General features: G+C 38.5%; 1 protein-coding gene across 4 annotated transcripts in view; it reads left to right on the top strand.

Annotated features, from left to right (window-relative positions):
- Positions 1–27,417, top strand: part of SLIT2 (slit guidance ligand 2) — a 386,975-nt gene that overhangs the window by 324,981 nt on the left and 34,577 nt on the right. For 3 of the 4 annotated variants that reach the window (XM_089677471.1, XM_089677469.1, XM_089677472.1), the window contains 13 exons: positions 3,320–3,463; positions 4,475–4,618; positions 10,356–10,522; positions 13,206–13,338; positions 14,767–14,835; positions 16,425–16,496; positions 18,088–18,159; positions 18,940–19,011; positions 19,807–19,970; positions 21,340–21,464; positions 21,551–21,648; positions 22,870–23,009; positions 23,816–23,842. In XM_089677471.1, the coding sequence (XP_089533597.1) occupies positions 3,320–3,463; positions 4,475–4,618; positions 10,356–10,522; positions 13,206–13,338; positions 14,767–14,835; positions 16,425–16,496; positions 18,088–18,159; positions 18,940–19,011; positions 19,807–19,970; positions 21,340–21,464; positions 21,551–21,648; positions 22,870–23,009; positions 23,816–23,842 (1,427 nt within the window). The remainder of the gene's footprint in view (positions 1–3,319; positions 3,464–4,474; positions 4,619–10,355; positions 10,523–13,205; positions 13,339–14,766; positions 14,836–16,424; positions 16,497–18,087; positions 18,160–18,939; positions 19,012–19,806; positions 19,971–21,339; positions 21,465–21,550; positions 21,649–22,869; positions 23,010–23,815; positions 23,843–27,417) is intronic. The other variant, XM_089677470.1, reaches the window with a different exon arrangement.

Below are 27,417 nucleotides of genomic sequence, written 5' to 3' on the forward strand. Positions count from 1 at the left end.
ATCAACCCCATTGTCAACAGTTAATGTGTAAGTGCTCATGCACACTGGACATTTTTACAGATGCTGTCTTTGGCTTTTGACATTTTTTCTACAGCCAGAATGTTATCCTATGTGTCCATGTATACATAGACTGTAATCAATGTTTTTTGGCAGGGGCATTTTTTGGCTGGAAAAAAAACCCAGAACTAGTGGGTTTCTAGAGGAGTAGAGGAGTTTTTTAGCTGTAAAAATGCTCTAATGCTGAAAAATGCGTCAAAATGCGGTAAATCATGGCAAACCAGCATTTTTAAGACCTTTTGTTGACAAAAATATATTTTTTTTTGGTCAAATAAAACTCTAAAAACCAAGGACGTGGAAAAACATGGCAAAACGCCACTAAGTGCTAATCCAAAAATGCTAAAAAAAACTCAGAAAAACTCAGCTTCACACAGCTAATGTTACCAGTTTTTTTAAAACGCCCTGTGTGCATGGAGCCTAAAGGCCAGGCATAGGCAGCATAGTTCTCCTGCTGTTCAGTTCTCCTGCTGTTCTATAATGTGTCATTAACACATTAGTAGTTCCAAAGGAGTTTTAGTGCCTTTCACCTCATCTCACCCCCACTTCATTCAAAAATTCCCAGTTTAAAAAAGTTACATTTATTAGTAGAATGGTTTGATTTCTTATTCATAGCATCTCTGGTCTGCAAGTACAGCTAGGAAGAAATTTCCCCTTCCTATTTCTCCCTTTTTTTTTCCTTCTCCACCCCCCACCCCCTTTGCTTATTTTCCTTTCTGCCTTGCTTCCTTTGTTCCTTTATTTTCTACCTTCTTTGTTTGCTCACTTTCTGTCTACCTTCCTTTCTTCATTCATGCTCATTTCCTTCCGTTTTTGCTTCATTCATCCCTCCATGCTCTTTTTTTTTTTTTTTGCTACCTCCCACCATCTCTTCTTTTTTTCCTTCTCTTCTTCTTTTTTTCCTCTCTTCATTCCTCTTTTCTCTTTCTTTCTCCCCATCCCCATTTCCTTCTTTCCATTGCTCCCTACATCTCTCCTTTCTTTGCTTCCTCCCTTCCTCTTCCTCCTTTCTCTTTCTCATTTCTCTATGTGCCCTCCTTTCCGCTTCCTACTTCTTGTACTCCCTGCCTTCCATCTTGCTTTTTCTTCTTCTAATACAAAGACTCTTGAATTATATTTACAATGAAGTAAAAGCTATATAATGAAGCACAGTAAAGAGAAAAGAAAATTGAAAGATTTCAATCAAATTTATCTTCTTTCACGCATAAAAAGCATCACACAAGCTTTGGAAAGATAGCTGCTTTTGCAATGTTTAACTTGGCTTTTACCAGCAAGGCACAAGGTTGAAAGATAGATTGTGTTTATTTTCTCCACTTCTAGAAGATGAAAAGTGCATGCCTAGTTTCTAGGCCATTACCTAAGCTCTAAAGAAAGAAAATTCAGAGATTCTCACATATTTCATTTATTTACACTGTACAAATTCATCATTATCATAAGTCATGTTGACTTTTCTGAGCTTCTTGTTTTCTTTGATAACTTTTGTGTCAAGATGGTTGCAGGCAGTTCAGGTCGGTGGGTTCCGTGAGTTTACAAAACAAGATGTTTCAAACACTTCACGTACTTTCAAAGTGCTAAAACATTATGCACATTCACAAAAAGATGTGTCCATGCACATCATTGCCTATGACAGTGGAGCTTGCAGCCTAATGTCTTTTTAATAGCTTCTCAGATGTACACAACATTTCCAGGCCAATTTTGCCACTATAAGGTTGAGAAGCACTGTGAGAAAATCTGCTCAAAAAACAATCAAAATTTGCAAACTCCACGTTTGGACATGAAGCTAGGATATCAGCTCTGCAAGACAACATCCAGGCTTTGAATGACAATTGGGCACATTTGGCTCTTACCAGGAGGGCTGCTGTATTTCAGACTCGTGTAGGTTGGTGAGCATTCAGCTTTATTTTAATCAAATAATATATACAGCCTTTAGTTTACTGGTTCTTTAATACCATAGAGAGTCAGTGGGGTCAGTATGTAAAAGCTAAAGTGCTATGATGGGTTTAGGATACTTTTCTCAAATAAATATGGCCTGGTATGCTGTGCTTGCCAGGGAAAAATGTTATTGCCAGTCTCAAACTTAGTGATGTGCATCCATCATAATACTTATCCCCACATTTTTTAATGTGCATAGTATGGTTTTGGTTGTGCTTGCTAAATGTACATTTCATTAAACAGCTAGCTGAACAGTTTTTATATCTGCAGCACTATAGGTGAGCTTACAAAAGCCTATTTTTATGCAGAAACTTCAACAAATGCTCTGTGTTTTTAATACTTCCCTGGATTGATAAACAAATGCAATGAATACAAAGGCCATCCCACACTTGTGTAGCTCCATGTTGCTTCCTGTCTATCTTTGAATTGGTCTTCCAGTAAAGGAAGTGAATGGGCTTGCAATGTTAAGTGTAGATGCTGCAGCAAATGGCACCTCAATGGCCCATTAGGCACTAGTGTGTGCAGTTGTTTAGTTTAGTATTCCCTTTCTGACCAGACATGTGGCAATTAGAAGAGGTTAAGAAATCTCACCCCTGCCAATCTTGTAATGTAGGCAAACTGCCAGATAGTGTGGCCTGGTCTATAGTTGCCAATGCAGTAGCAGTGCAGCTTTCTTAAACTACAATGCCAAGCCAGAAAGTGGTGCGTGTTTGTGCTGCCCCTGCTCTCTCTCATCAGCATGTTCACTTTCAGCGCATTTGCCTGCAGCATAGCCTGACTGCCTCTTAGTGCAACCTTGCTTCTAACAGTCTGAGTGCCGCTGTATACTGCATTACACTAGGATGACACAAAGACAGATTCAAGTAAAGTTAATAAGAGTAGTTGCATTTTAAAATAAATGTGATATTTTTAATAAATGCCCAACTACATTCATTGTTGTTTTTTTATATATCTTTGAACTTCATCGTTAATGGAAGTATAATTAGGTATAAAATGACCCAGCTGAAATGACTGCATTAAATGAGGTAGATGAATAGAAGGTCAGAAGATAGGTTGGTCAACTTCACTTCTAGGACTACATACTGTATCCTTATTAAACTTTGGTATTGCCAAAACTGTGCATAGTACACATCTAAGCAAACACAAAATTTCCCAACCATCACAGAACTCCCTCAGCTGACAGGGAGGATCAAAGTTATGTACACTTACATATTATGTTCGCCAACAAAGGTTATTTAATTTACATCATAATCTTCCAAGTGTTTCCACTTTCTCATGCTGGCATTGTATTAAGTGTATTTTTCTATGCTCTTGCATTTTGTGTTATTTTTAGAAACCTAAGCAATAACAAGATTACTGATATTGAAGAAGGGGCCTTTGAGGGAGCCAATGGAGTGAATGAGCTCATCTTGACAAGCAACCGAATAGAGAATGTTCACCATAAAATGTTTAAAGGCCTGGATGGACTAAAATCTCTGTACGTATTTTCATATATAATTCTGGGTTCCATTAAAGTAACTAATAAGAACCTGCTGAAAAATGGGTATGGCATATTCATATTTTTTAAGGAGTCCTTTGAAAAATCTCATCTGCTACAGATAAGGATAATCAATGTTTTAAATATTATGGAATCAACATCTCTGCTATGTAGGATTGATCTCACTTGCACTTTGAATTTCAGCATTGTTAATGAAAATCCTTGTGAAGGCCAACATGGGTTATCTTGTTTACATGCTGATCCTTTTAATTCAGCTTAGTCAACCATTTTTTGCAGATGTACTTATAGGAATATAAATTTAAAATCTCCTCTTTCATCAACCATGATCAGTGATCTGTATTGCTGCAATTTTTACATTAAACTAGGCCAAGAAGTCCTCACCTCTTCCCAGATAGTCAGGCATGACCAATCAGAAGCTAGTAGAAGCAAAAATAGTCTGTGTGATCATCAAGTTGTTCATTCTGTATCTATTAATATACAGAATATACAATATGTAAGAAATGTAAAATGAGGATCTATAAGTTCAAAATGACTTGCTCCTCCTTAGTGATTCAGAAAGTACTGAAACCAGTGGGATAGAATAACAGCCAGGCAAGTAGAATTTTCAGCAGGAGGTGAGCAGTGGTGGCACCATGGCAGGCTTATTTCTTCTTGAGGCATACATTTTCAGATATACTTATGCATACATACTGTCTGTTTATGTGAGCTTCATTTTTAGCAGTATAGGAAAACGGCACATAATAAAAACCGTTATATGTACTGTGCATCCAGTTGGGAAATCTTCACATAAAAGGAGCTAATGCCAGGGCTGGTGTAGTTACACTGCAGGGTGTTGTCTTGAAGATTTATCAGTGGCTGTGGTGTAAATGATTGAGTCCAGGCACCTTGGGTATATCCTAGGTAGGATCAATTTTAAATTTTGCTCTACGGCCTGTGCATAACACTGTGCATATAACAAAGCTGAACCTTTTTTTATTTCCTCTTTTGCAGGATGCTGAGAAGTAATCACATTAGCTGTGTGAATAATGACAGTTTCACTGGCCTGAGCTCTGTGCGATTACTTTCTCTGTATGACAATCAGATTGTCACAGTTGCCCCTGGAGCATTCGACACGTTGCATTCCCTGTCTACACTGTAAGTAATGCCTTAAAGTACAGAATGTTCATACCATTATGTGATCTTCTTCTGAATAACTATCTTCTTAGCACTGGAATTATATAGGATAACCCAACAGCCATGCTTGGAGGCCCCTGCTGTACTAAGTAGGGGTTTTGCTGAGCCTTTAACCTGTTCATTGCAAAATGTAGACCTCTAGCCGTGCTATTTGTCATATTGATGGTAAATTGAGGTGTGTAAAGTGCAGCAACCCATGGAAACCAATCAGATTTGTTTAAATATTCAATCAAACTGTTATAAAATGTAACCTTGATAAACAGAGTTATGGTCAAAGTCCTGTAGTTGTCCATAAGTGCCTTGCTATCAACTGCCAATCTTCAGACATTGAAGGATATAAATGGATAAATACTACAATCAGAATATGACTTGTTAACAAAAAGACAGTTATCCAACGTGGATCATATAATATCAGTAAGGTTTTTGTGCATGACATAGGAAATAGGCAATTTTATTCATTTTAACTCCAGGAAGAGTTAGTTTCTTAGCACAGCCTGCTCACTTTTTGTATGCCATAGCTGTCTCCTCCTATGTGAGGGTCCGATTATTCTCAAGTTACTCTAAACCTCATCTCTCTACATAACCAATAACCGTACTCTGGTTTCCTTCCACACTACAAAGACATGCTGATAGGTTAATTGGATCTTGTCTGAATTGGCCCTAGTATGCAAGTTAGGAACCTTAGATTGTAAGCTTCTTGGGGGCAGGGACTGATGTGAATATATGAGATATATATATATAAAGAGCTATTTAAATTGACAACGCTGTCATAAATAAAATAAATAACCTTTTTATGTAACTGCTAGTGTGCAGCGAAGATGAATACTAGAGTGACAGCTCTGAGTGGGCTGGGACTGTTTATATCACATCCAAGATGGCACCCAGCAGCAGTCTCAGGGCTTATAGATGTCAACACAAAGTTTTTAAGGGTAAATAAAATAAATAAAACACACATATAATTATGTTGTTGAAATGAATGGTCTAAGAACAGGACTTTTTAAGAATTAAGTGCATTTGTGACAGATCAAAAGGTATTTTTTTTGTCCTTACAGGGTCTTTAAAAGAGAAGCATGGCCTAACTTTTTTGCCATATTTGTGGGTCACAGGAGTGCACTTATGTTTTCTCTCTTGTAACCCAGATTCAGCTCATAGCAGGTTATTGCCCACTATCAGCTGATATAGCAGAGCCGCTCCAGGCTCGAGAGAGATCCTGACAATATTGTTGGGATCCACCTGGCTGTCTGAGAGCTGGCTCTGCATCTCAGAGTGAAGCTGAAAGCCAAAGCACCTGTGGCCTTTACTGTCCAGTGGAGTGACTGACAGTAGTCGTGTAATCGCTAAGTTCTCAGTTTTAAAGCCAACGTGGGACAGCTGCTCCAGCTGAGCGTAAGAAAAATAAAATATAAATAAAACTGAGATAAGTATAGAAAAGGTTAAGATCCTTGAGACCTCTTCCTTAATTCTAAAAATAACACAAAAATGTGAATAAATGTTTACCAATTTGGATGTTATGAATAAATGTTATGTCTTCAGGTACTCTAAAAGTGAAGACAATGTATATCCCATTGGTCATGCAATAAAAATTCTTTAGGAAGTAAAAGGCTGAGGATGGAATGAGCAATAAAAACCTGAGAATAGTTCTAACCCTTCTCTGGACTCCCACTTTAAGATTTTTTGTGGAATTGGTGTGATGAAGAGTGTTTCAGGCTGCAAAATACGCTCTTTTGCAGCATGCATTAGGTGACAGGTACACTTAAAGACAGAATGGATTGTCATTATGTTAAATTCCCAGCTATTTCTGTGGGTCACAAGGACCAATAAGACTCTTACTTCTTCATGTATATGAAATGTGACACTATACACCTAGCCGCTAATTTCCGAGAATGAAAGATGGCATGTTTATGAAGGGCAGGATTGTCAGTAGAGAAGGAATGAAGTGCTAAGATGCCAGGGTTACAGGGGATTGCGAGAGAATTCATTTCTATAACTGGCATGTAATCAAGTCTGCTGTCAGTTTGAATTGGAAAACTGCTCCATGACGCTGCAGACGAGATGGAAATCTCAAGTAGACAAATTAATGAAATTGCGCTTGTCAGTTAAAATCCAATAACAAAAAAGTAATCTGCCTTCATTCCTCTATCAGGTGGCTGCTTTGTGTGAGAGGTGTGGTTTAGCAGAGAGTCAGATTGGGTACAAACTGAAATAACCTGTTAAATGAGCTGAATAGGGATTCATGACAATCTGATGGCGCTGCTAGCTCGTGTGAATCACTGAAAGGATATCCAGAGCTTGGCTCTGAGTAACAAAGGTTCACTGCTGGCTTAGCTCAATATATTCCAAAAAGTGACAGTTCATAGATGTGCCAAGATTATTTGCATGCATTTTTTATTTAACTCTTTATGCACTAGACGGCAAGAGGTATATACATTTTCTTACATGCATATCAGGAGAGTTGATTTAATAAAATAACTGTTCCCTTCTTGCACTGTTCATTAGGAAAAGTAAATTCTAAGTGAATATTTGCTAAGCTTAGTAAATAAGATCAAGCTGTGTTCACTTCAATTGTCCAATTATGTGCCAGCAAATGTTCTGTTTTTTTTGTTTTGTTTTTTTGTCCATGTGTATTAAATAACTAGGGGTCTCCAAACTTTCTAAACAAAGGGCCAGATTACTGTCTTTCAAACATTAGAGGGCTGAGATGTGGCCAGTGGAATTAGAAAATGCCCTAGCATCAGTGGCAGTAAACAAATGACATAGCACCTGTGGTCAGTATGAGGAGGAATTGTCATTGGTCTTATTGCCATGTGTTATCGTTGTTGTCAGTGGGAGGAATAGTATCCCGTCGTTGGTGCTAGTGGAAGGAGGGCACCATCGTAGGTGTAAGTGGAAGGAATAGAGCTCCATAGTTGATGTCACTGGATGCATTAGTGCTCCATTGTTGGTGTTAGTGGGAAGAATAGTGTCCCGTTGTTGCTATCAGTGGAAGGAATGATGCCTCATCACTGGTGTCAGTTGAAAGTATAGTGCCTCGTAGTAGTGGAAGGAATAGTGCCCCAAGGGCTGGGTAAATGCAAGCAAAATGCTGCAGTTTGGAGACCACTGGGATAAACAAAGCAAACACAACTTCACTTAATTTACTGAGCTTACACTTTGCTAAGTGTACAGCCCCATAACACAGAAAATTACAATGACTGAAGTTATAATTATAAAGTAAAAGCATTTTAATCTCCTATGCACTTTCATAAACAAGGAAGACAAGAGCAGTGATTAAATACTTTTCAGAATAGCACTTGGTAGCTACACAATGAAGAGTCCCGACAAAGTATTGAAAGGCAAAGAAGTTACACTCAAAACGAAGATCATGCTCGTCCATGCACTAATTTTCTCTGTTGTCAATTATGATTGTGAAAGCTGGACACTAAGGAAACAGGATACAAAGAAGATTGGCCCATGTGAGCTTTGGTGCTGGAGAAAAACGTTATGTGCCCTGGATAGCCGTAGAACTAACAGATCAATTTTGGAAGAGATCAAACCGGTTATGTCACTAGAATCCCTAACGATGCAGTTATGACTGTCCTAATTTGGTCACGCTGTCTTCTGAGAGAGATCACTGGAGAAGGAAATAATGTGGGAGGATTGAAGGAACCAGGCGAAGAGGGAGACTGGCCACTGGATGGTTGACTACAGCTGTGGGAATGACACTGGAGGATCTCACCAGACTAACATAAAATCAACTTATTTTTGGATCTCTCATTCATCAAGTCACTAGGACTCAGACCTGAGTTGATGGCACTTAACTAACTACAACCTCTACTCATTTAGTAAATCAATATAACTTTAATTACTCCAAATGGTGCCTGTCTAATTGGCCCTCAGTATGTGTATGTATGTATGTATGTAAGATAGGGACCTTAGATTGTAAGCTTCTTGAAGACAATGACTGATGTGAATATACAGTACATAAAGCACTGCATAAAAATGTTAGTGCTATACAACTACCTAAAATAGTGACTTTTATACAGGCACTCCAGTGGCATCCTGGAACTGAAATATAGGCAATTTTCGGCTGTGCTTGCTGCGCCGCCAAGATAGCCTAATATTAATATCTATATATAAAACAGCAGACAATAGGCTTAATTCACAAAGTTAACAGACCAGGATAAGTGGACTTATTTTTAATAAAAATGAGTCCGATGAGATTTGAAAATTACAAGCACATGGCTATTTAGACAGCCTTATCCTTGTGATAAAGCATGGTGGATGGAGCATTATGAAACGATGCACATACCAACATTCTGAGATAATAACAGACACCCCCAATACACCTATATTTATATAGACCATGAATAATTCATGAACAGGAGACACATTTTGTATATTTGCAGATGCCTACAAAATTCAACATTACCAAAATAAATCACAAAATACTGATAATTTTTTTACAACTTTATACTGACATTCATACTATACTTTATGCTCGCAGTTAAAAATATGCAATAATTTAGAGGCTGGGTGTTAAATTTAGAAATCATAAACATTTTTATTAGTTAAATAATTCCATATAGATAGATATATATACAGGCATAAAAGAGAGACAACTCTGAAATGAAGAGGAACAGAAGGATCTGGTCCCAAACACAAACAAGGACTGAGCCTACCCATATTCCCCTGAATGCTGGGGCTGCCTGTAGACACCTTAAGGTAGATAGAAATTTCACTGGCTTCTAAAGGTTACACCACTATTTTCCTTTTTGCTATTAGCCGAAAATACTGGAGCATCTGTTTGGCAATATAAACCATTTTGTTTATTTTGTATATTTTTTAATTTTATAAAGGACGGAGGGTCTTTGTTCATGGGGATTTGTCTTTATTCCTACAGCTGGAAACTATAAATATATAATAAAAAGTTTAAACCTGCATGAATCAAACTAAATTAACCCATCTAAGACATTTTAATGTTTATGTAATGCAGAGCTCCTTGCAAATTTGTCCAAAAAATGTGTAGTAATGATGATCATCACTATTACTGTGAACATCATTATCATTCTTTAAAAAAAGTATCTTTGTCATCAACTGATACAGTCCAGACTTATTTAGAGAATATAATACAGCTGGCGGTCAAAATAAAGATCTGAACCATTGGAATCTAGATCTGTGGTATGTAGAACTGGTTTTAAAAAAATGTAAGAAATACGAGATTTCAAATAGTTGCTTTAAAATAGATGGAACACAATTTATCTATTTTTCCAGATAATCACAAAAATCTCTCTGAATCTTTAACATTCATTTTATTTCAATAGCCAGGTTTAATATTTTTTCATCTACAATTCTCATTTAAATAATAATTGCCATTATTGCCATGAAGGCCCTTGTACAGGAACTCCCTTAAGTAGGGTGACAACACTATAAGCAGCATGCTTAAATTATGCCACCACTGGGAGCCAAAGCAATGATGTGGCAGTTGCCGCTGGAGAGTACAGCTCTTGTAAAGTATTTTGGATGAGATCAACAACACAGAGAAGAAAAGATGAAAAAAAATTAAAATAGTATATTCTAAAAGACAGCTGTGTATGATACACAGCGCTTAGCAAATTAAATGTTATGCAGGGTTTTACGTCTGCTTTAAGTATAAAGTCTTCTCTATTGCATATTTGCTGTTGCATGTGGATTGGATGTAAATTGTCATTGTCTATTAAAGGAACCTTCTGGGAAACCCTTTCAACTGTAACTGTCACCTGGCCTGGCTTGGAAACTGGCTTAGGAAGAAACGAATTGTAACTGGAAATCCAAGATGCCAAAAGCCATACTTCCTGAAGGAGATTCCCATACAAGATGTTGCAATACAGGACTTTACCTGTGATGAGGGTAAGAAATCAACAGTTTATTGTATCGGATCATGTATGGGTTACTATAAGGATTAACCCTGAAATAGAAATTATCGTCCTATTCCTTTAGGATAGTGTAAGAATGTGGAGATGGCCATCTTGAGTCGGATGTGGTTTGGTTAGGCAGTTTGTAGCAAAGTCCAAATTTCTTTTTTTGGAACACCTCTTTATCTACAATATAAAACAACATTTACAAAACTGTTTCAAGGCCAGCTCTGAATTCACTGCTTGTACAGTAGAGGAAATGTTGCAGCTGTGCTGAGATCAGAAGGATCCACTCAGTTTTTACCTCAGTTTTATATTGTTTTTCTATTGGCAGAGCAGAGCTGACTGAATAGACATTTCAGAAGTTCTCTAAGTGGTACTGCATCCTATTGTCAGTGATTCTGTGCTTGGCATCATCTCTCCTTCAGATCTAAATTTCTGTATGAGGGGGGGAAGGGAACATAAATAATTTCATTATAAATGGTATATAACTAGACTGCAGTAGTGAAGTGCATATTAAGAATGTAGAGATTTTAATGGATGGAAATAAGAATCCCTGACCAGAAGATTGCAATGTTCCAGAATTCAAGGTTAGCGGATGATTTTACGCAGTACATTGACTTGATGTACTCAAGCAAGTTTATATAAGACCTGAATAAGTTGGATTTTTGTATATGAAACATTATGCTATATTTGTATATACCGTATGTGTTTGTATGTACAGTATATATTGTGAGTCACTGGCTGGCAGGGTTGTGGTCACTTAGGTTTCTCACATAAACATGGTGAGGAGCATCAGGGTTTATGAATGATGTAAAAAAAAAATATTATATTATTATTATTCAGGATTTATACAGCATCAACAGTATGCGCATTACAGGATTTATATAGCACCAACACAGTGCTGTTTGCACAGTGCTTTACAGTATAAAGGGGGACAGTACAATAGCAACACAGTTCAATACAGTAGGGATAGGAGGGCCCTGCTCATGAAGCTTACAATCTAAAGGGGGGGGATGTTGTACAGAAGGTAATAGCTGCAGGGGATGATCCAATAGAGGTGACTCAAGTACAGTTTGTTAGGTGGAGGTGGAGTAGGCTTCCCTGTATAAATGAGTTTCCAAGGAACAAAAGCTTTTGTTTTCTCAGAATCCCAAATATTTTTTGCCTGAGTCCTGCAGCCTGGAGGAATTGTAAAGCTTTGGGTGTGATAAAGCCTCCACTCCTACGCCAACACCTTACCTGGTAGTCAAACCTAATGATTAGCCTCAGCTGTCCACATGCCTTTATATATGTGAGCTGACTGATCCTCAGGGCTCTCTCTCACTCTCTCTGCTGTGGGCGCCTGCTGCTGAGTGAAAAGATGGACTGCTGGCAGAACACTAAAATGGTGCTGCCTGTTGATTTTACCAAACCCATTAAGAAACACTGTTAGTCAGTAGCTGACCTAAGTTTAATTAGTGGCTTGGACGAGCAGATTTTATGCTTGTTTTATGGTATGGACTTGCTGTACAAAGTCCTCCTGCACTGAAGTTCTGTGAGTTTGCTGCCTTGCTGTCTCATGCATGGTTTACCATTGCCAATACCAGTTAAAGCTTTTCCTCTTACAATGTATATCTTTCAAATAATGATGCTGCATATTCACAACATATACACAAATCTAGTGTAAAGTTACTGCTTCTTTATCTTCTTCATCACCAGCCTCCCATAGTTTAGGACTCTGTTAAAGACTGTAATAACTAGTGCACAATGAATCTGCCCTGGACTCAAAGCGTGTCTAAAGGTTTTTTTTTTTTTTTTGTAAAATAACAAACATGTCTATACTTACTGTGTGCAGTAGTTTTGCACCAAGCAGCCTAGATCCTTCTCTTCTCGGGTCCCCCGCAGGCTCTCCTGGCTCCTAGTGTCTGTCAGGTGCCCCCACAGCAAGCAGTTTCCTATGAGGGCACCTGATGCTTCATGTGTCCATTCACACATGGAACTGCAGTTTGGCCCCACCCCCTCTCTCTCCTCATTGGCTGACTGGCTGTGATTGACAGCAGGGGGAGCCAATGGCTCCCGCTTGCTGTGTCAACCAATGAGGAGGCAGAGACCCGGGACAGACAAGGCTGTTGTTCACATCGCTGGATCGCGATGAGGCTAAGGTAAGTAATGAGGGGGTTGGGGGCACTGCTGCACACAGAAGGTTTTTTACCTTCATGTATAGAATGCATGAAGGTAAAAAACCTTCAGCCTTTACAACCACTTTAAACCTAGTATACACAGACCAAATGTCGGGCGGCATTGGCCAGTTCAATTGAAACTGGCAGAAATTTGGTCCATGTGTAGAGCAGCCAGTCCAACAGAAGCCAGCTGTTCAGCTGTCTTCTATTGAAGGGACATGACCAGAAAAGGTCTGCCGATCAGCAGTTCTGGTGGGGGCGCGGTCCCCCCTGTCAGAACACAATAGCACAGCAGGGGAGATCACTGTACTAACAGCAGATAGTTAGTACAGCGGCTCCTCCTGAGCTGTCAGTTTTTTTTTTTGTTATGCCTGCTGATTTGAATGAAAAAAAACTAGTAGCGTGTACCATGCTTAAGTGTATCACAGATAAAAGGGAAAAGAGAGAATAATTGGTTTGTATTTTATTGAAAGCATGATTTACTGACACAACTCTTTTTTTCCTTGCAAACTTCAGGCAATGATGACAACACTTGCTCACCACTTGCTCGTTGCCCAGCAGAATGTACCTGCTTAGATACAGTGGTTCGCTGCAGTAACAAAGGTCTAAAAGCCTTGCCTAAAGGTATTCCCAAGGATGTCACAGAGCTGTAAGTAATAATAACGCATCTTATTTTAGTTACTGTGTTTAAAGAATTTCACTCTGTGTAAAAATGATGGCACTTTTTAAAAACTAGGGAGTGGTACTATCCTTACAATGAAAGAGCAGCTAAGATTAAAGTGATATTAAATCCTCAGTGTTTTAAGCACTTTTACCAGCTGATTTTATCACTTATTGAGTATGCAGCTTCTTTATCTATTAATCCTTGTTAAATGTTCCAGGTTTCCTGTTTCAGGGTGGCTCCTTCTTCTTGCAGCATCCTATGGAGCTACTGTTCCATGCAAGAACTGGAGTTGTGTCTCCATACATTGTGTGCATAAATAGAAACACACAGCCCTGTAGCCTAGGATGGCAAGGCACCCCCCTGATCCTCCCTTTTCCCCCCTCCCTTGTCCAAGCCAGTAGACTGGCTGGTGACAGCACTGTTAACTGTTAACCCTTACCTGTGAAAATCAAATGTTTAGGGAAGCAACACTGAGAGAGCAGGAGCTTGCGGCACAAAGTTGTAAACTACAATTCCGTGGTAATGTTTAGGAAAGCAGCACTGAGAGAGCAGGAGCTTGCAGCACAAAGCTGTAAACTACAATTCAGTGGTAGGAAACAAATAGACACTAGGGAATGTGTATTTTGTTGTGCTCAATGTGTTAAACTAAAAAACGCTGAGTGTTTTAATATTACATTGTAAAGTGCTGAGCAAACTGTTGGCGCTATATAAATCCTGTATAATAATAATAATTACTTTAAGACAAATTAAATGAGGAGGAACTGCCACTGAGACATCGAGTAAGTGAGTGAAATTTGGTTAGAGTTCCACCTTAGATTTAATTGCTTACTTATACTGGTGCTTTCATATTGGACTTGGACCATACATTGCTGAATTATCACATTGTGGCTTTCATATATTCTTTCCAATGTATATATGTTTTTTTTATAAATAACTAGAAACCAATCCTATTTATTGGCTAACAGTTCAAAAATGTACTTTGCATTGTATGCAAGGAGGCCAAAAGAAATCCATGCTTACATGGGGAAAATGTACAAACTCTTAGAAGATAATGTTCAGAGTCAGAATTAACTAGTACCCCAGGGCTGCTAGACACAAAGTGCTTTCCCCTTGGCCATCATGCTGCTGTTATGTTACATGGTCATTTTACACACTACTGCTGTACAGTGGAAACCATCTTTAAGTCTATAAACTCCAACAAAGTAGCAGGCGGCAGATTTGTTCTACAGATAATGCATTATGCATGCTGCTGACTCAGAAAATACATTTATAAGCTTTAGTACTTTTGCATTTTCATTGCACTCTCACCATCATTTATCTTGCTGCCTCTGGGATTGCAGAAAATTTACCTTGATGTGAAACCTTTTAATGCTTCTGCACAGTGATGGATTTTGTTCCATATTTGTTTTATAGGTACCTAGATGGAAATCAGTTTAACCTTGTCCCGAAAGAGCTGTCCAATTATAGGCACTTGACACTTATGTGAGTAAAAGTAGCTATCGTTTCCTGCAGTGTTAACCAGCATTTTATGTTCTTTTTTTAATGACTTGTTCATAACAGAGGTTTCTTCAGTCTATTCCAGTTGTGAATTTTTTTTTAATAAGAAGCCATTCTAGAAGAATAGTCTTCCCCCCACAAAAACAGTCTATTAGATTCACAGATAATTGATTAAAGTTCAACCAAGGCTTCTATATGACAGTCTAAACAAGCACCAAATCCAGTTGCTATGTGGTGTACAAGCCTCAAAGTAAACAAAAAACTTCTACATTCCCTGAGTAAGCCCAATCCTTCTTGATTTGTGTTTCACAAGCTCCCCATCCCAGACACTGCAGCTCACAATAGAAGGATTTTAGCAGCAGAGGTAGTGCTGTCAATCCAGAAAGCAGTAGGTAGGACTAGGTGTGACCAGGTGCTGACTAACATGCTACAGAGAATGGGAGCCTCCCGCCTCACAGGCTCTTGTGATTGCCTACTAGAGATATCTATAAATGGCCTCGTTCTTATCTGAGAGCTTAATCATGGTGAGGTTTGGACATTATAGTTGGCTTATTGTGAGGCTCTCTCTAGGGCATCTTATAGACATGAACTTGGTCTATGAATCTGTTCAGATCACAAAAGAACAATAGACTACTGGGAGAAAATATACATAACATTGATCTGGGATCAGTGTGAAAATGATATCAGTTGTAGACTATAGTTGTCAAATCAAAAGTGAAAAAAGCTGCACCACCGCTGAATATTTTTTTTCTCTTATCAAAAAACTTTAGTTCATAAGTAAAGTGCATTTCAAACAACAATGTCCTCCAGACCCTGCTTCTTCTCCCACCCGACACGTTTCACCCCTCTGTAGTAGGCCAAGCTGCATTCAGCAATTTGTTCATGGTGTAGATTGAGAAGTTGCAGCATCAATCCATAAAAGGTTCAACTTGTGGTTATTTTTCATTTATAATTTTTTCTTATCAGACCACTTTTGTGAATTTGTAAGTGATTTTAACAAATTAAATTTAGGAGAAAGGGATGTAAAATACTGTTATTCATCTGTGCCTAGGGCTGCATTACATCTACATACAACCCTAGCTACCCCCAGTAGTCTAATAGAGGTGATTTAGTGTAGTTGTGACTGTATATATGTGCTCTATATCAGTTTTACTAGAGTAAAGTGATTTTGACATTATCTTATCATCTTCCTGACATCATCTTATCCTAATGTTTCCTGTCTGACAGCCTTCTCTTATCTATAGTGCATTTCACTGTGGAATGGTTAGTCTGATACACTAAAAGGGCAAAGATGGCACTCCAAAGTGATTGAAACTACCAAAGGCTGCATTAGCTATCAGTTCTAAAATACAATTCAAATAAAATTTGTATTTTTTTCAGCTTTGAGCACCACTCTCAGCACAAGTATTTAAAATGATAAAGCAATATAAAAGAAACTGGATGTGTATATTGTTCTTCATTATAGCTTCAAAGTGCAGTGTTTTAGTTTTATCTGCTAACCTCTTACTGCACTGTATGCAGTGGAAGAGATAGATGTGTTATAATAGAGCAAACTTTTTTTTTTTTTTTTTTAGTGACATGAGCAATAACAGAATCAGCACTTTGTCCAATCAGAGCTTCAGCAATATGACGCAGCTTCTCACCTTGTAAGTATGGCGACAGTACCATTTTCTATAGCAATGAGTGTGACCTGCTAACTGCCTACTTGTACACTTAGGTGTGCAGCCTGGATGTTAGATTTTAGGACGATAGTGCTATTTACTAAAACGGCAGCAGACTGACTTATCTGTTAAATGCCATATGTGTGAAAAGTTTCTGCTCTCTTATTTTTGTAATATGACCTTCATAACTATGCATTCGAGAAACCATTTAAGTGTGTTTCACAGCAGTGAATAATTATACATTATTGCTTAACACCTCTATGTAGCCCTGTCCTTTAACTGTCAAATGGATCAGTTTGAGGATGATGCGGAGCATGATTTGGAATTAATTCTGTTTCTAGATAAAACTTTATTTGTCATAGAGTAGGGAAATTTTAGAACCACTGTAAATGTTTTATTGTGTCCTCACTGGGTGAATTTCCTTTTACTACTTGTCCTGGTGACAAGCAGTAAGAAAGTGACTTGAAAACTCTTAAAGTGATTCTAAAGGATATTTTTTTTTTAAATAGCAAACATTATACTTACCTGCTCTGTGCAACGGTTTTGCACATAGAAGCCCCGATCCTCCTCTTCTGGTGCCCCCTGCTGTAGCTCCTAGCTCCTCCTTCCTTCTGAGTGTTCCCATAGCAAGCTTCTTGCTGTGGGGGTACTCATCAGGCTTGCTCCCGAGCTGCGCTCTGTGTCTTTTGACACATACCCCCCCCCCATTACTGCTTTCTCCACACTAGTTGTGATTGACAGCAGCAGGAACTAATGGCTCCGGATTGCTGCCTCTCAGACCAGTGAGGAAAGGGAGCTCAGAGAGCCACTGCTCTCGTGGACAGTGCTGGCTCAGGATCAGGCTCAGGTACGTATAAGGGGGACTGCATGCATTAAGGTAAAACACATTTTACCTTTAGGACCACTTTAAATGGACACATAGTAAAAATACATTTCTAGTACAGTGGTCAGTGGTTAGACCGTCAACCAGGTTTTTATTGCTATCTGTCTTCTTGTCCTGGTATCACAAGGGTGTCACTGAGGCACACTTTTTAGGGGAACTCTGCTCTTTAAAGCCACAGACAAAAATAACAACCTGATAAAAATGTTAAACCTTCTCCACTCTGTTCTTCAAACTAAAAAGAAGTTCTGACTGGTGTTGGACTGGGGTTGGACTACCTGAATTGACAAGTATGCTGTTAGTTGAAATCTCCCACTAGCTTGTTATATTACCAAGGGAGACAGCAGTAAGATCTCCTAAGTGATAAGTCAGTTCTGTCATGTCAACTCTTTAGAGATCTCACTAAAGTTCTCAAGAGATAGAAACAGCTAATGAGGGGCAAAACTATTAGACATTTTAGTTTTGTCCGGGCGAATCCCTTAATCCCAAAAGATTGTAGTGCATGCACTACAAATATACCTCACTTTTTTGACAATTTACCGTCTGCATTTGGTTAATGTTGGAGAAGATTAGTTTTATGTTCATTTTACAATACTCACAGCAATTGCAGATAAGCTATATAGAATATAGAAAGATAGAGACATGAAACAATGCCTAATACTATACTTATTTTCATGACTGATTTATGTTTTACAGGATTCTAAGTTACAATCGGCTAAGATGCATTCCTCTACGGGCATTCAGTGGACTTCACTCCCTAAGACTCCTGTAAGTAACAGCCTGGCACACCTATTCAGAATAGAAAAATAGTTATGGAGCTGTCAAAGGCAATAGGAATTTTATAAACTACTTATGTGACATGCAACTTAGTATGGTTTTTATAGGGTGTGTTGCATATATGTGTGCCATTTTGTTTTTTATGTAATTGCGGCTTTCCTATGGCAGCCCATTAGAATGCTATTTTAAATTGAATAGTGGATGCAGGGAAAGTCGATATCTGCCTGACCATTAGGGTAACATCACTACCTTTCTCTTGGCCTAACTGACAGAGTGAGGCCTGGCATTTAAAAGAGTTTTATTCTACTGCACTATATTTATTGGCAATCAAAAAGAAGTATACAGTCATTTCATTCCATTAATACATTTGTTTCTAAATAAAAATAGAATAAACTGTTTCTTATCTCTTTGTAATCTTACAGAACTGTTTGAGACTGAGCAGCACTCAGACACTTAGAAAAGGAATAACAAACTCTTTAAAATACCAACCCTTTTGGGTAATGCCAATGTAAGCGTACATAGGGGTTAGTTTACTAAAACTGGAGAGTGTAAAATCTGATGCAGCTGAGCATGGTAGCCAATCAGCATCTAACTTTAGCTTGTTCAATTAATCTTTCACAATCAAACCTTTACCAACCACATAGCTTGCACATCTCCTTCCTACAGTTTTCCTGAGCAGATTCAGTGTCTACACAAATGTATGAAATGCTGATGCTGTAGATACTTTTGTATTTGATGTTAGTCTAATTATGCCTTTCTTTTGTGTCACAGATCCCTCCATGGCAATGATATATCCTCTGTACCACAAGGAGCATTCAATGACCTCTCCTCCCTTTCTCACTTGTAAGTTTATCCATTTAGGCAGAATGTGGAATATGGGGAAAGCAGCCTAAATCATTTGCACATTAAATTACTTTGTAGTTTTATACAATTTTGCTGGGAAACATGCTAACATGTCTAACTAAAATTGTGCTCTCAAAATCCAGCTGTTTTGTAGCATTATACTGTACATATGGAGAAAAATGAATTAATTTCATTAAGCTGGAAGCTGCCATATTGGTTAAGTGCATCAAGCAGGGGTCGGGCTTCCTTATTATTGATTGAAAACAAAACTCCTCCTTGGCCCTTCATAACTCTGGCCACAGTCAAAATGCTGTTAAAGCCAAAGCTTATGTCCCATCCCATGCTTAAGTGAAAGGAGAAGTGGTAAGGGTTCAGAAGTACATATCTGTAGCAGTGAGTGGGTATTTCACTGAATTTTTCTCTTTAAATCATGTACAGCAGTGCATTTTTCAAGCGTTTAGTAAGAAATATTCTGTATATATGTTCAGTATGCTTATCATACACTTACTACTAACTACGTTAAATGTGGGCAATTTGAGCTATCTTGCATTGCCCTATCAAAGTTAATCCATATGGAATAGTGTTTTTCTTTTTCTCTCAGCTCATGTAAAGGGATTTTCTATTTTATAATAGAAAGTGTCATTATTTGCTTCTACAGAGATTAGAGATGACAGTGAAAATGCCTTCTCATACTTTCCACACCATGCAGAGAAACTTAACCCAGAGTATTGCACAGTTCTCTCTGCAACTCATATTCTATGCTGACAAGAATGTCTCGTCTCTATCCTGTTTCAGGGCCATTGGGGCAAACCCTCTGCACTGTGATTGTAACTTGCAGTGGTTGTCGGAATGGGTCAAGTCTGAATACAAGGAGCCTGGTATCGCTAGGTGTTCTGGACCTGGGGACTTGGCAGAAAAACTGCTTCTAACTACTCCATCCAAAAAGTTCACATGCCATGGTAATGTCTCACTCTCTTCTTCCATCACCTGTGTTGTTTTCTGGAGTTTCCCTATATATTGCACAATAGTTATTTTAAGCCAAATCAAGGTTGACAACTTACACTTTAAGTGGTGTTCCTTGTACAAAGATTGACAATAATATTAAAATTCTGTGATTCACCAGAATAAAAAAAAAATTTGGCTACCTTGCCATATATAAGCTCTGCTCTTTTACTATACAGTGAAGATATCTCATATTCACTGATTAGTTGTCTGGCCAGTCTTGTCAACAGTCCAGGATATCCCATAGTTCCAGCAACTGATTTAGGCTAGGGTATATGTTGGGGTAAGATGTAATTTGTCTTGGTATTTAATTCAGGACTATTGGCAAGTATTCTAATTAAAAAATTTTATTAAAAATAGAGTAGAAAGGGGGGAGGGCAAATGACCAACTTGGGGGAGGTACTGTATTTGCCCCTCTGTTTTAAGTTGACAGTGTTTTTGATGTGAACTGTGTTTTATGCTAAAGATATCAAAACATAAACTTTATCTACATTAAATTGGTATTTTATTCATCCCACTAGTCACACAATTCTACATGACATATGTGTTCCCCTTGTCACTTGTTAGTCTATATAAGGTTTTTTTTGTGTGACATCTAATAATCTTTCAATCTTTCACTTTTGGCCTTGTGATAACCATCCCTTAGAAATTCCAGGGCCTTGTGGTTTTCTGGTTCCAGGTAAGGGTTCCTGTCCCCACAGTATTAAGACAACCACCTTCACCTTCTGGATTTTCCTAAGATGTCTTCCCAAATTCAAACATGCATGTCATGTTCCTCCCCACGTCTGTCTTGTATTAAATTTCACTGATGTAAACCATTCCTATGTTTACCTTGGTATAGTGCTGACACAGAGCTAGATGTTGCTGTGGTTTCAGCTTTTATTCTTTACAAACTTTAAAGACATTCTCCATAAAAGGTGTACAATTACGGAGTACACAATGTTTTCATGCAGGTGGGATGCCTTCAAATGAAAATGGAAAGAGTTGTCTATGTGTTATTAATGATTGGCTTACAAAGCTACAACATTTTCAAACAGTTACAATTATTTTTACCATAGGGTTTTGTAGAATAAGCAAACTTAGTGTACAATTTTGGAAATTAGATACAGCGTGAAGATGGAATGGACCCACTTTGTCTACCTAAATGGCAATTTTTTTCACGTTTTATTCATACTAAATTTAAGGTATGATGTAGAGGTATACAGTGCAATACTTTAAGTACTCAAGTCTGCAATTTTTCTTGCATGGTTGTTCTCTACCTGGATTTAGATTTTTTGTAAAATTTTGTACCTCTATCATTACAACACTTTATTCTCACTTTTTTAGGGCCAGTGGATGTCAACATTCTTGCCAAATGTAACCCATGTTTATCAAACCCCTGCAAAAATGAAGGCACCTGCAACAATGACCCAGTTGACTTCTATCGCTGTACATGTCCCTATGGCTTTAAGGTACTGTGAACAAATATACACAGTGTTGTGTTAACACGGTCATATGCACTGTCGCATGGATAATGAAATCATTATTGTGTTTACAGGGTCAAGACTGTGATGTACCCATCCATGCTTGTATCAGCAACCCCTGTAAACATGGAGGAACTTGCCACTTGAAGGAGGGAGATAAAGATGGTTATTGGTAGGTTTTTTCACACTGTGTATGAGAAGACATGCTTGTCTTTAAAGCAAATTTACAACTTTGAGCTAAGATCACAGTGGTTGAGACAAGAAACAATGTATTATTTTTTATTTTAGTATTCCCTTATTTAAACCTATTTCAAGCTAAGGCTCTTATTAAAATATGTGGGGTCATGTGATATTGACACTGTTCCATGTATGGCTATTGCAGATAGTTTTTAAAAATATCTGCATTGGAATTTCCCACTTTCACACATGCTACTTAGGGCCTTGGACATTTTAGGACCTGTTATCAATTGAATTACCAGTGTCCAGAACTGGCCTTAGCCTAGGGAAAGAAAACTAGCTCATAATAAAATCTCATAATGACCAAGGCATGTCGTTCAACTCATTTTCCCTGTTGATGTTGCCAATAATTGGCAACAGGGTTGACTAAAACACTGTATCCAGGACTACCACAAAGCAGCTGTGAAAGTCTATATTCACAGTTATGACTGCAGCATCTTCTCTGTAGTGACACTCCATAGGAGCATATCCAAGGACAACATAGGTGTTGACATCAGTAATGTCCACAGAGCCATTCACCAGACGCATATGCAGTGTGAAATTCTCAGCCATAAACACAGAAAACACATACAACCTATAGAGACCAAAATCAGAACATGGTGGAGATACTTGGTTTATCTCTCAAATAAGGCTGATATCATCCTGTATTAATATAACTGTTTGCAAAATTTTGATCATTCAAAAACTGTAGACTGCACTTTAACAAATTTTACATTTTGTCTCACAATGTACATTTGGTAATGATTAGGCAGACCCATTGCCAGTTCTACATACCAGCTTCCTTGAAATGGTATGGGTAATAAGTTTGATGAGCTGACACTTCTGAACATGTGTTAGATTTTTGTTCCAAAGTATTCATTTCTCATTGCTTCCACATGCAGTTAACAAATGTGACAGGTTGGAAGTTGCAGATGTGAGTTGTTGAACTTCATACACTTGACATTTCTTACTCTGCATGACCCCTCATATGGCCTGCTTACAGTTACAGTAGTGGAAAATTGTATCATGGGAGGCTATGCTGCTTCTTTATGGTGGGTTCTGCTCTATGGAAAATGTATCATTCAGACATTACTGTGGCAGTAGGCTTATTGTGACTACAAAAAGAGATGTCTGCCATCATTCGTAACTTCTGCTTTCTGTACCTGCTTGCTTCAAGGTGTACCTGTGCAGATGGCTTTGAAGGTGAAAACTGTGATGTGAACATTGATGACTGTGAAGATAATGACTGTGAGAATAATTCCACTTGTGTGGATGGAATCAACAACTACACCTGTCTCTGCCCACCTGAATACACTGGTGAGTCTCATGAAGCCTAATTTAAGTAATGAAGGGCTCACTGTACTGTATTAGATGTTCATACTTGGGCTGCATACACACTACACTCTGTAACTGTTTATTGTATTCTAAGTATTAGATTCACCCAGCAGATAGGTGAATGCTGCTCACCCTGTAAGCTTCAATGGGATAATGGAGCACAGTAGTTGTTTCTACACCAGGGACTTGTTTTATCACTAAATGCTTGCAGGTATGGATGGCCATGCCTTCTGCCTTTGAGGTTTAAGCCACTGCAGGGACTTTTCACTCCCATAATGCATATAGTTTGAGCCCCGGTCAACTAGCTGCTGTTCAGAGCGTATACTTGGCATAAGAGCTGTTGTGTGTACAAAGCCCAGTACAGGTGTTTGACAATTATGCTGCAAATTTTAATGCATTCAATGTAACTACAGTGCAGTCTCAGTGCATTCATCCATGGATTGCAGCCAGACTGTGACTCTATGGCATGCTGGGACTTCTAGCTCCACAAAGCAACGACTGCATGTTACCTGCCTCTGCTGTAATGCATTCATCAGCAATTGTCATAATAAGTAATGTCTTCACGTTGTCTTCCACTATTAACTGTCTCTTGTCTATCTTCCATTCTAATTCATAAATGTGCATCATTTTCCTGCTACTGCTAATCACTATGTTCTGCTATTAGTAATGGCTAAGCTCTCTGTGCATATCATTGCCTTTGTGCTCTTGTCATTGTTGCTGGCTTAACATGCTGTGTTGTTTCCAATAAACACATATGTATCTTGTCTCTTCTGTCTTTGTTGCACAAGCTGCTAATCTGAATGAGGTGGAAAAAGGTCAGTCTTCCTTCATCCTTTTCTCCTACTTCTTGTGGTATGCCACTAATAATTAGGTCACAGTACAGTCAGTCCACCTGTTGCCATCGCTCTGCTCTTTGTCTAAGTAAATCCAATAAATCCAATATGCTACTCTAATCATTGGGGACAGTTTTACTTCTATTAATAAAATAGGCATGTGCATACAGAAGAGCATGTGAGAAAACTATGCCACAGAGCATATGAAACAAATCAGAGGTTGGAGTTAAATAGAAAAGTACCGTATAGATTCCCAGTGTACTCTATGGATCTCCGTAGAAGAAAGGGGGGTTATCATAACATTAAAAAAAAATTCCCCTTATAAAAATCCAAGGTAAGAGGGTGAGTGCTGATAGTCATGACCTAGGAGCACTTTGAAGGCAAAATTTTGGTTTTGTTTGGATTTTAAAGGATACTTTTCAATAAAACTTTCTACATTTACCCCTAGTGCTAAAATACCACTTTTATTTCTTACTTTCATTTAAAATAATAGTGCATACAGATAAGACAGTTGAAAATATTTATCTAGAATCATAAGATACAGTACAGAAAGGACGTGCTAATGCATGTTTCCTAAAACTTTGGCAATTGAGCTTTGTTCACCCAGAAATTAAAAAAAGAGGCCATGTGTTTCTAGCATCTACAGAGTATCCACTGACCTCGGGGGTAAAAGGGTGTCATCACCCTTGCATCACATCAGTACACACCAGATCCAAGTGGTTTCTTTACTCTGCCATGAATGTTGACTGCTGTGTTTGGCCTGGGTCAGGAGCTACAGGCCTATTGACTATCATTGTTCTTGTTGATTGGCTTCCTGCCAGCTTGGAGAGCAGAATGCAACTTGAAATTATGCTAGAGGTGGATGCAGAAACACAAAGGCTTAAACTGGCCATACATGGACTGAAATTTGGCCAGTTTGGAAGGGCTCAACCAAATTTCAAGCCATGCATAGGCAACATGGTTGTACATAAGTTCATCTATTGATCGACTTGTATACAACCAGTCTGCCACTGGTTATGAACGATTAGTGCTGTCAGCAATAGCTGGCAACACTAATCATTGTGTTCTCCTCCTGCCCATGGCAGAAGGAAATAAAATTGCATCATCTGTGCCCTGCCTTACACCTACTTATCCCCTAATATGACGGTGTCATTGAAAACCTCCACAGTCTCCAAACTTTTATCAATGAGAGCTATAGGGTGTATAGCACCATCTAAAGAAACAACCCAAAATGTAAAATAAGAGCTTTGGGTTGATTATAATGTGTACACAAATATTATTTTATGCCTTAATGTTTGTATTTCCTCTGACACAGTACCAATTAGGGTCAGAGTGCTTTTCTGTCAGTTTTCATGAATTTCATATAAAATTAATAAATACAATTTGTACATATGAACTTTACAAAAGTGTCACAGGATCAATGTTGTATAGTACTAGGGCATGGAAGCCAATTAATATGTGAGTACGTGTATGGTTGTGGGATGAAACCAAAGCATTGAAGGAACACACAGACATGAGAAAAAAAACATCCAGTATCTGTAGGCTAGAAAACACACCTGCGCAAAGAGTAATACTTATTCATTTATTGGAAAAACTCATGTTTTTGCTTGTTAAATCTAAACCAAGACCTCAACACTTCAAAGCATATGTGGTGATCACTAAGCCACCTTGTTGCTGCATATACGTATCTTATTATTTTGTTTTTATGATCTTCAAACATTTTACACTTTCTTCCAATTACAACTTCTGAAGGGATTCTAAATGTCAAGAATGTACAGTACATTGCTGTATACGCTTTTTATATCAGACAGTCAGGTTTCACACAGCCACCCATCCCTGTGGGGGAGAACACACGGTTCTAAATGCTTTTTACAAATTGTATTCTTCTAAATCTCTCATGCATGTAACTACTGTAGCAACATTAAGTACAAAGCAAAGTAATTACAATATGTAAGAAGTCTGTCAGTGTCGGCTGCTATGCAGGTGAGCAGAGCTCGGAGCAGATTGTAATATATATATTTATGTTACTAGTCGTCTCAAGTAACATGAAAGTGCCCCTTAAGGTAGAATTCATGCGAGTTAAGTCATCTATTGCAAAGACCCATAATCCAAAGGCAGTTCTCCAATGCCGCACGCTGTTGCACTAAGTTAATTATTCCACAACATAAAAAGATACGTTTTGTCTTTCAATACATTGTGGCAGGGGATAACTACAGCAGGTGTTCCTTCAAAACTGAGAATGGGCTTTCATAAAGCTGTCAGAGTAACTTAGTGCATTGCTAGGAAACTCAAGCAAGCTTAGCCCAGGGATGCTTACTTCCTAGTCATCGGGAAAACAACTGCCGTAGGGCACAATGGGTACATGAGCTGTATCAAAGCTACACACGAAAAGTTATTTTTCAATATGAAACAGTAAGATGTTTAGAAGATATGCTGTAGAAAAGCATACCATGGTTATTTCCTTTATGTTCTCAGCATGTTCTGTTAATTAGGCAGAGATTATAGCCCAAGTTTACTATCTTCTTGTACACTATTAGGCATATTTGCTGTCCAGTTCCTTAGTTTTAATATACATAAATCAATTGCAGTGATTCATGTTGCTTCTAATTACCAATCAATTTAATTACTTAACCAGTTGTCAGGGCTCCCGGTAAGACCAGAGATGCGTGAACTGACACAGGGAAACGCAGGCTCAAGTATGGTGTAACAATATAATTTATTAAGGGTTATACACAAATATAACGCACAATATAACAAAACCAAACCTCCAACTGATAACGGAATGTACACAGATAAGAGCAGTCAGGGCTGGTGAGCTGGAGTGGTCAAGCGGGCCAGGTCAGGAATCATCGGGCAGACAAGACACAAAGGCGTAGGCAGAGTGTAGTCAGACGGGCCGAGTCAGGAACAATCAGGCAGACAAGGTACCAAAGGAGCAGGCTGGAGAGTGGTCAAGAATAGCCGAGGTCAGGACAGGCAGAGTTCATTCAGGGTCAGAATCAAGCAGAATCAGGAATCAGGCAGGAAGCAGACAGGATGCAGGTACAGGGGCTCATGGGAAACATACACCAAGGCACTGACTGCAGGTCTGGCCATTCCTTAAATACACCTCCTGCAATCAGCCCCAGGTGTTGGCTGATTGCAGGAGTGAGCTTCTGGCTGCTGAGAGCACCCGCTGGTCAGCCCTGGTACTGCAGCCCACACGGCAGGTGAGTCCCACACCAGTAGTGCATACAGTAAGTACTTACCTACAGTGTATATACTAGGTATTTCTTTATATATGTCTTATTTGCAGGTATATTAAGAGGATCCTTTTTAATGCTGTGTTTCATATAAAGGATTGATATTTGCATAAAATAGTCTAGTGACTTTTATTCTTCAGATTTTTTGTCCTCTCTTATTTTTACCGGTGACCATTATTTGTCAATACAGAGGGAGCCCTATTATGCACACCAAAATTGCAGCTTAGAGCAGTACTTCTCAGCTCTTTATCAGTCAAGGCACCCTTTAAAGTTCTGCACAATCTTGAGTCAACCCATTCTAAAATGTAAAAAACT

Source organism: Staurois parvus, unplaced genomic scaffold (assembly GCF_062004578.1).
Source record: "Staurois parvus isolate SC_StPar_1 unplaced genomic scaffold, SC_StPar_1.0 ptg000186l, whole genome shotgun sequence".
NCBI lineage: Eukaryota > Metazoa > Chordata > Amphibia > Anura > Ranidae > Staurois > Staurois parvus.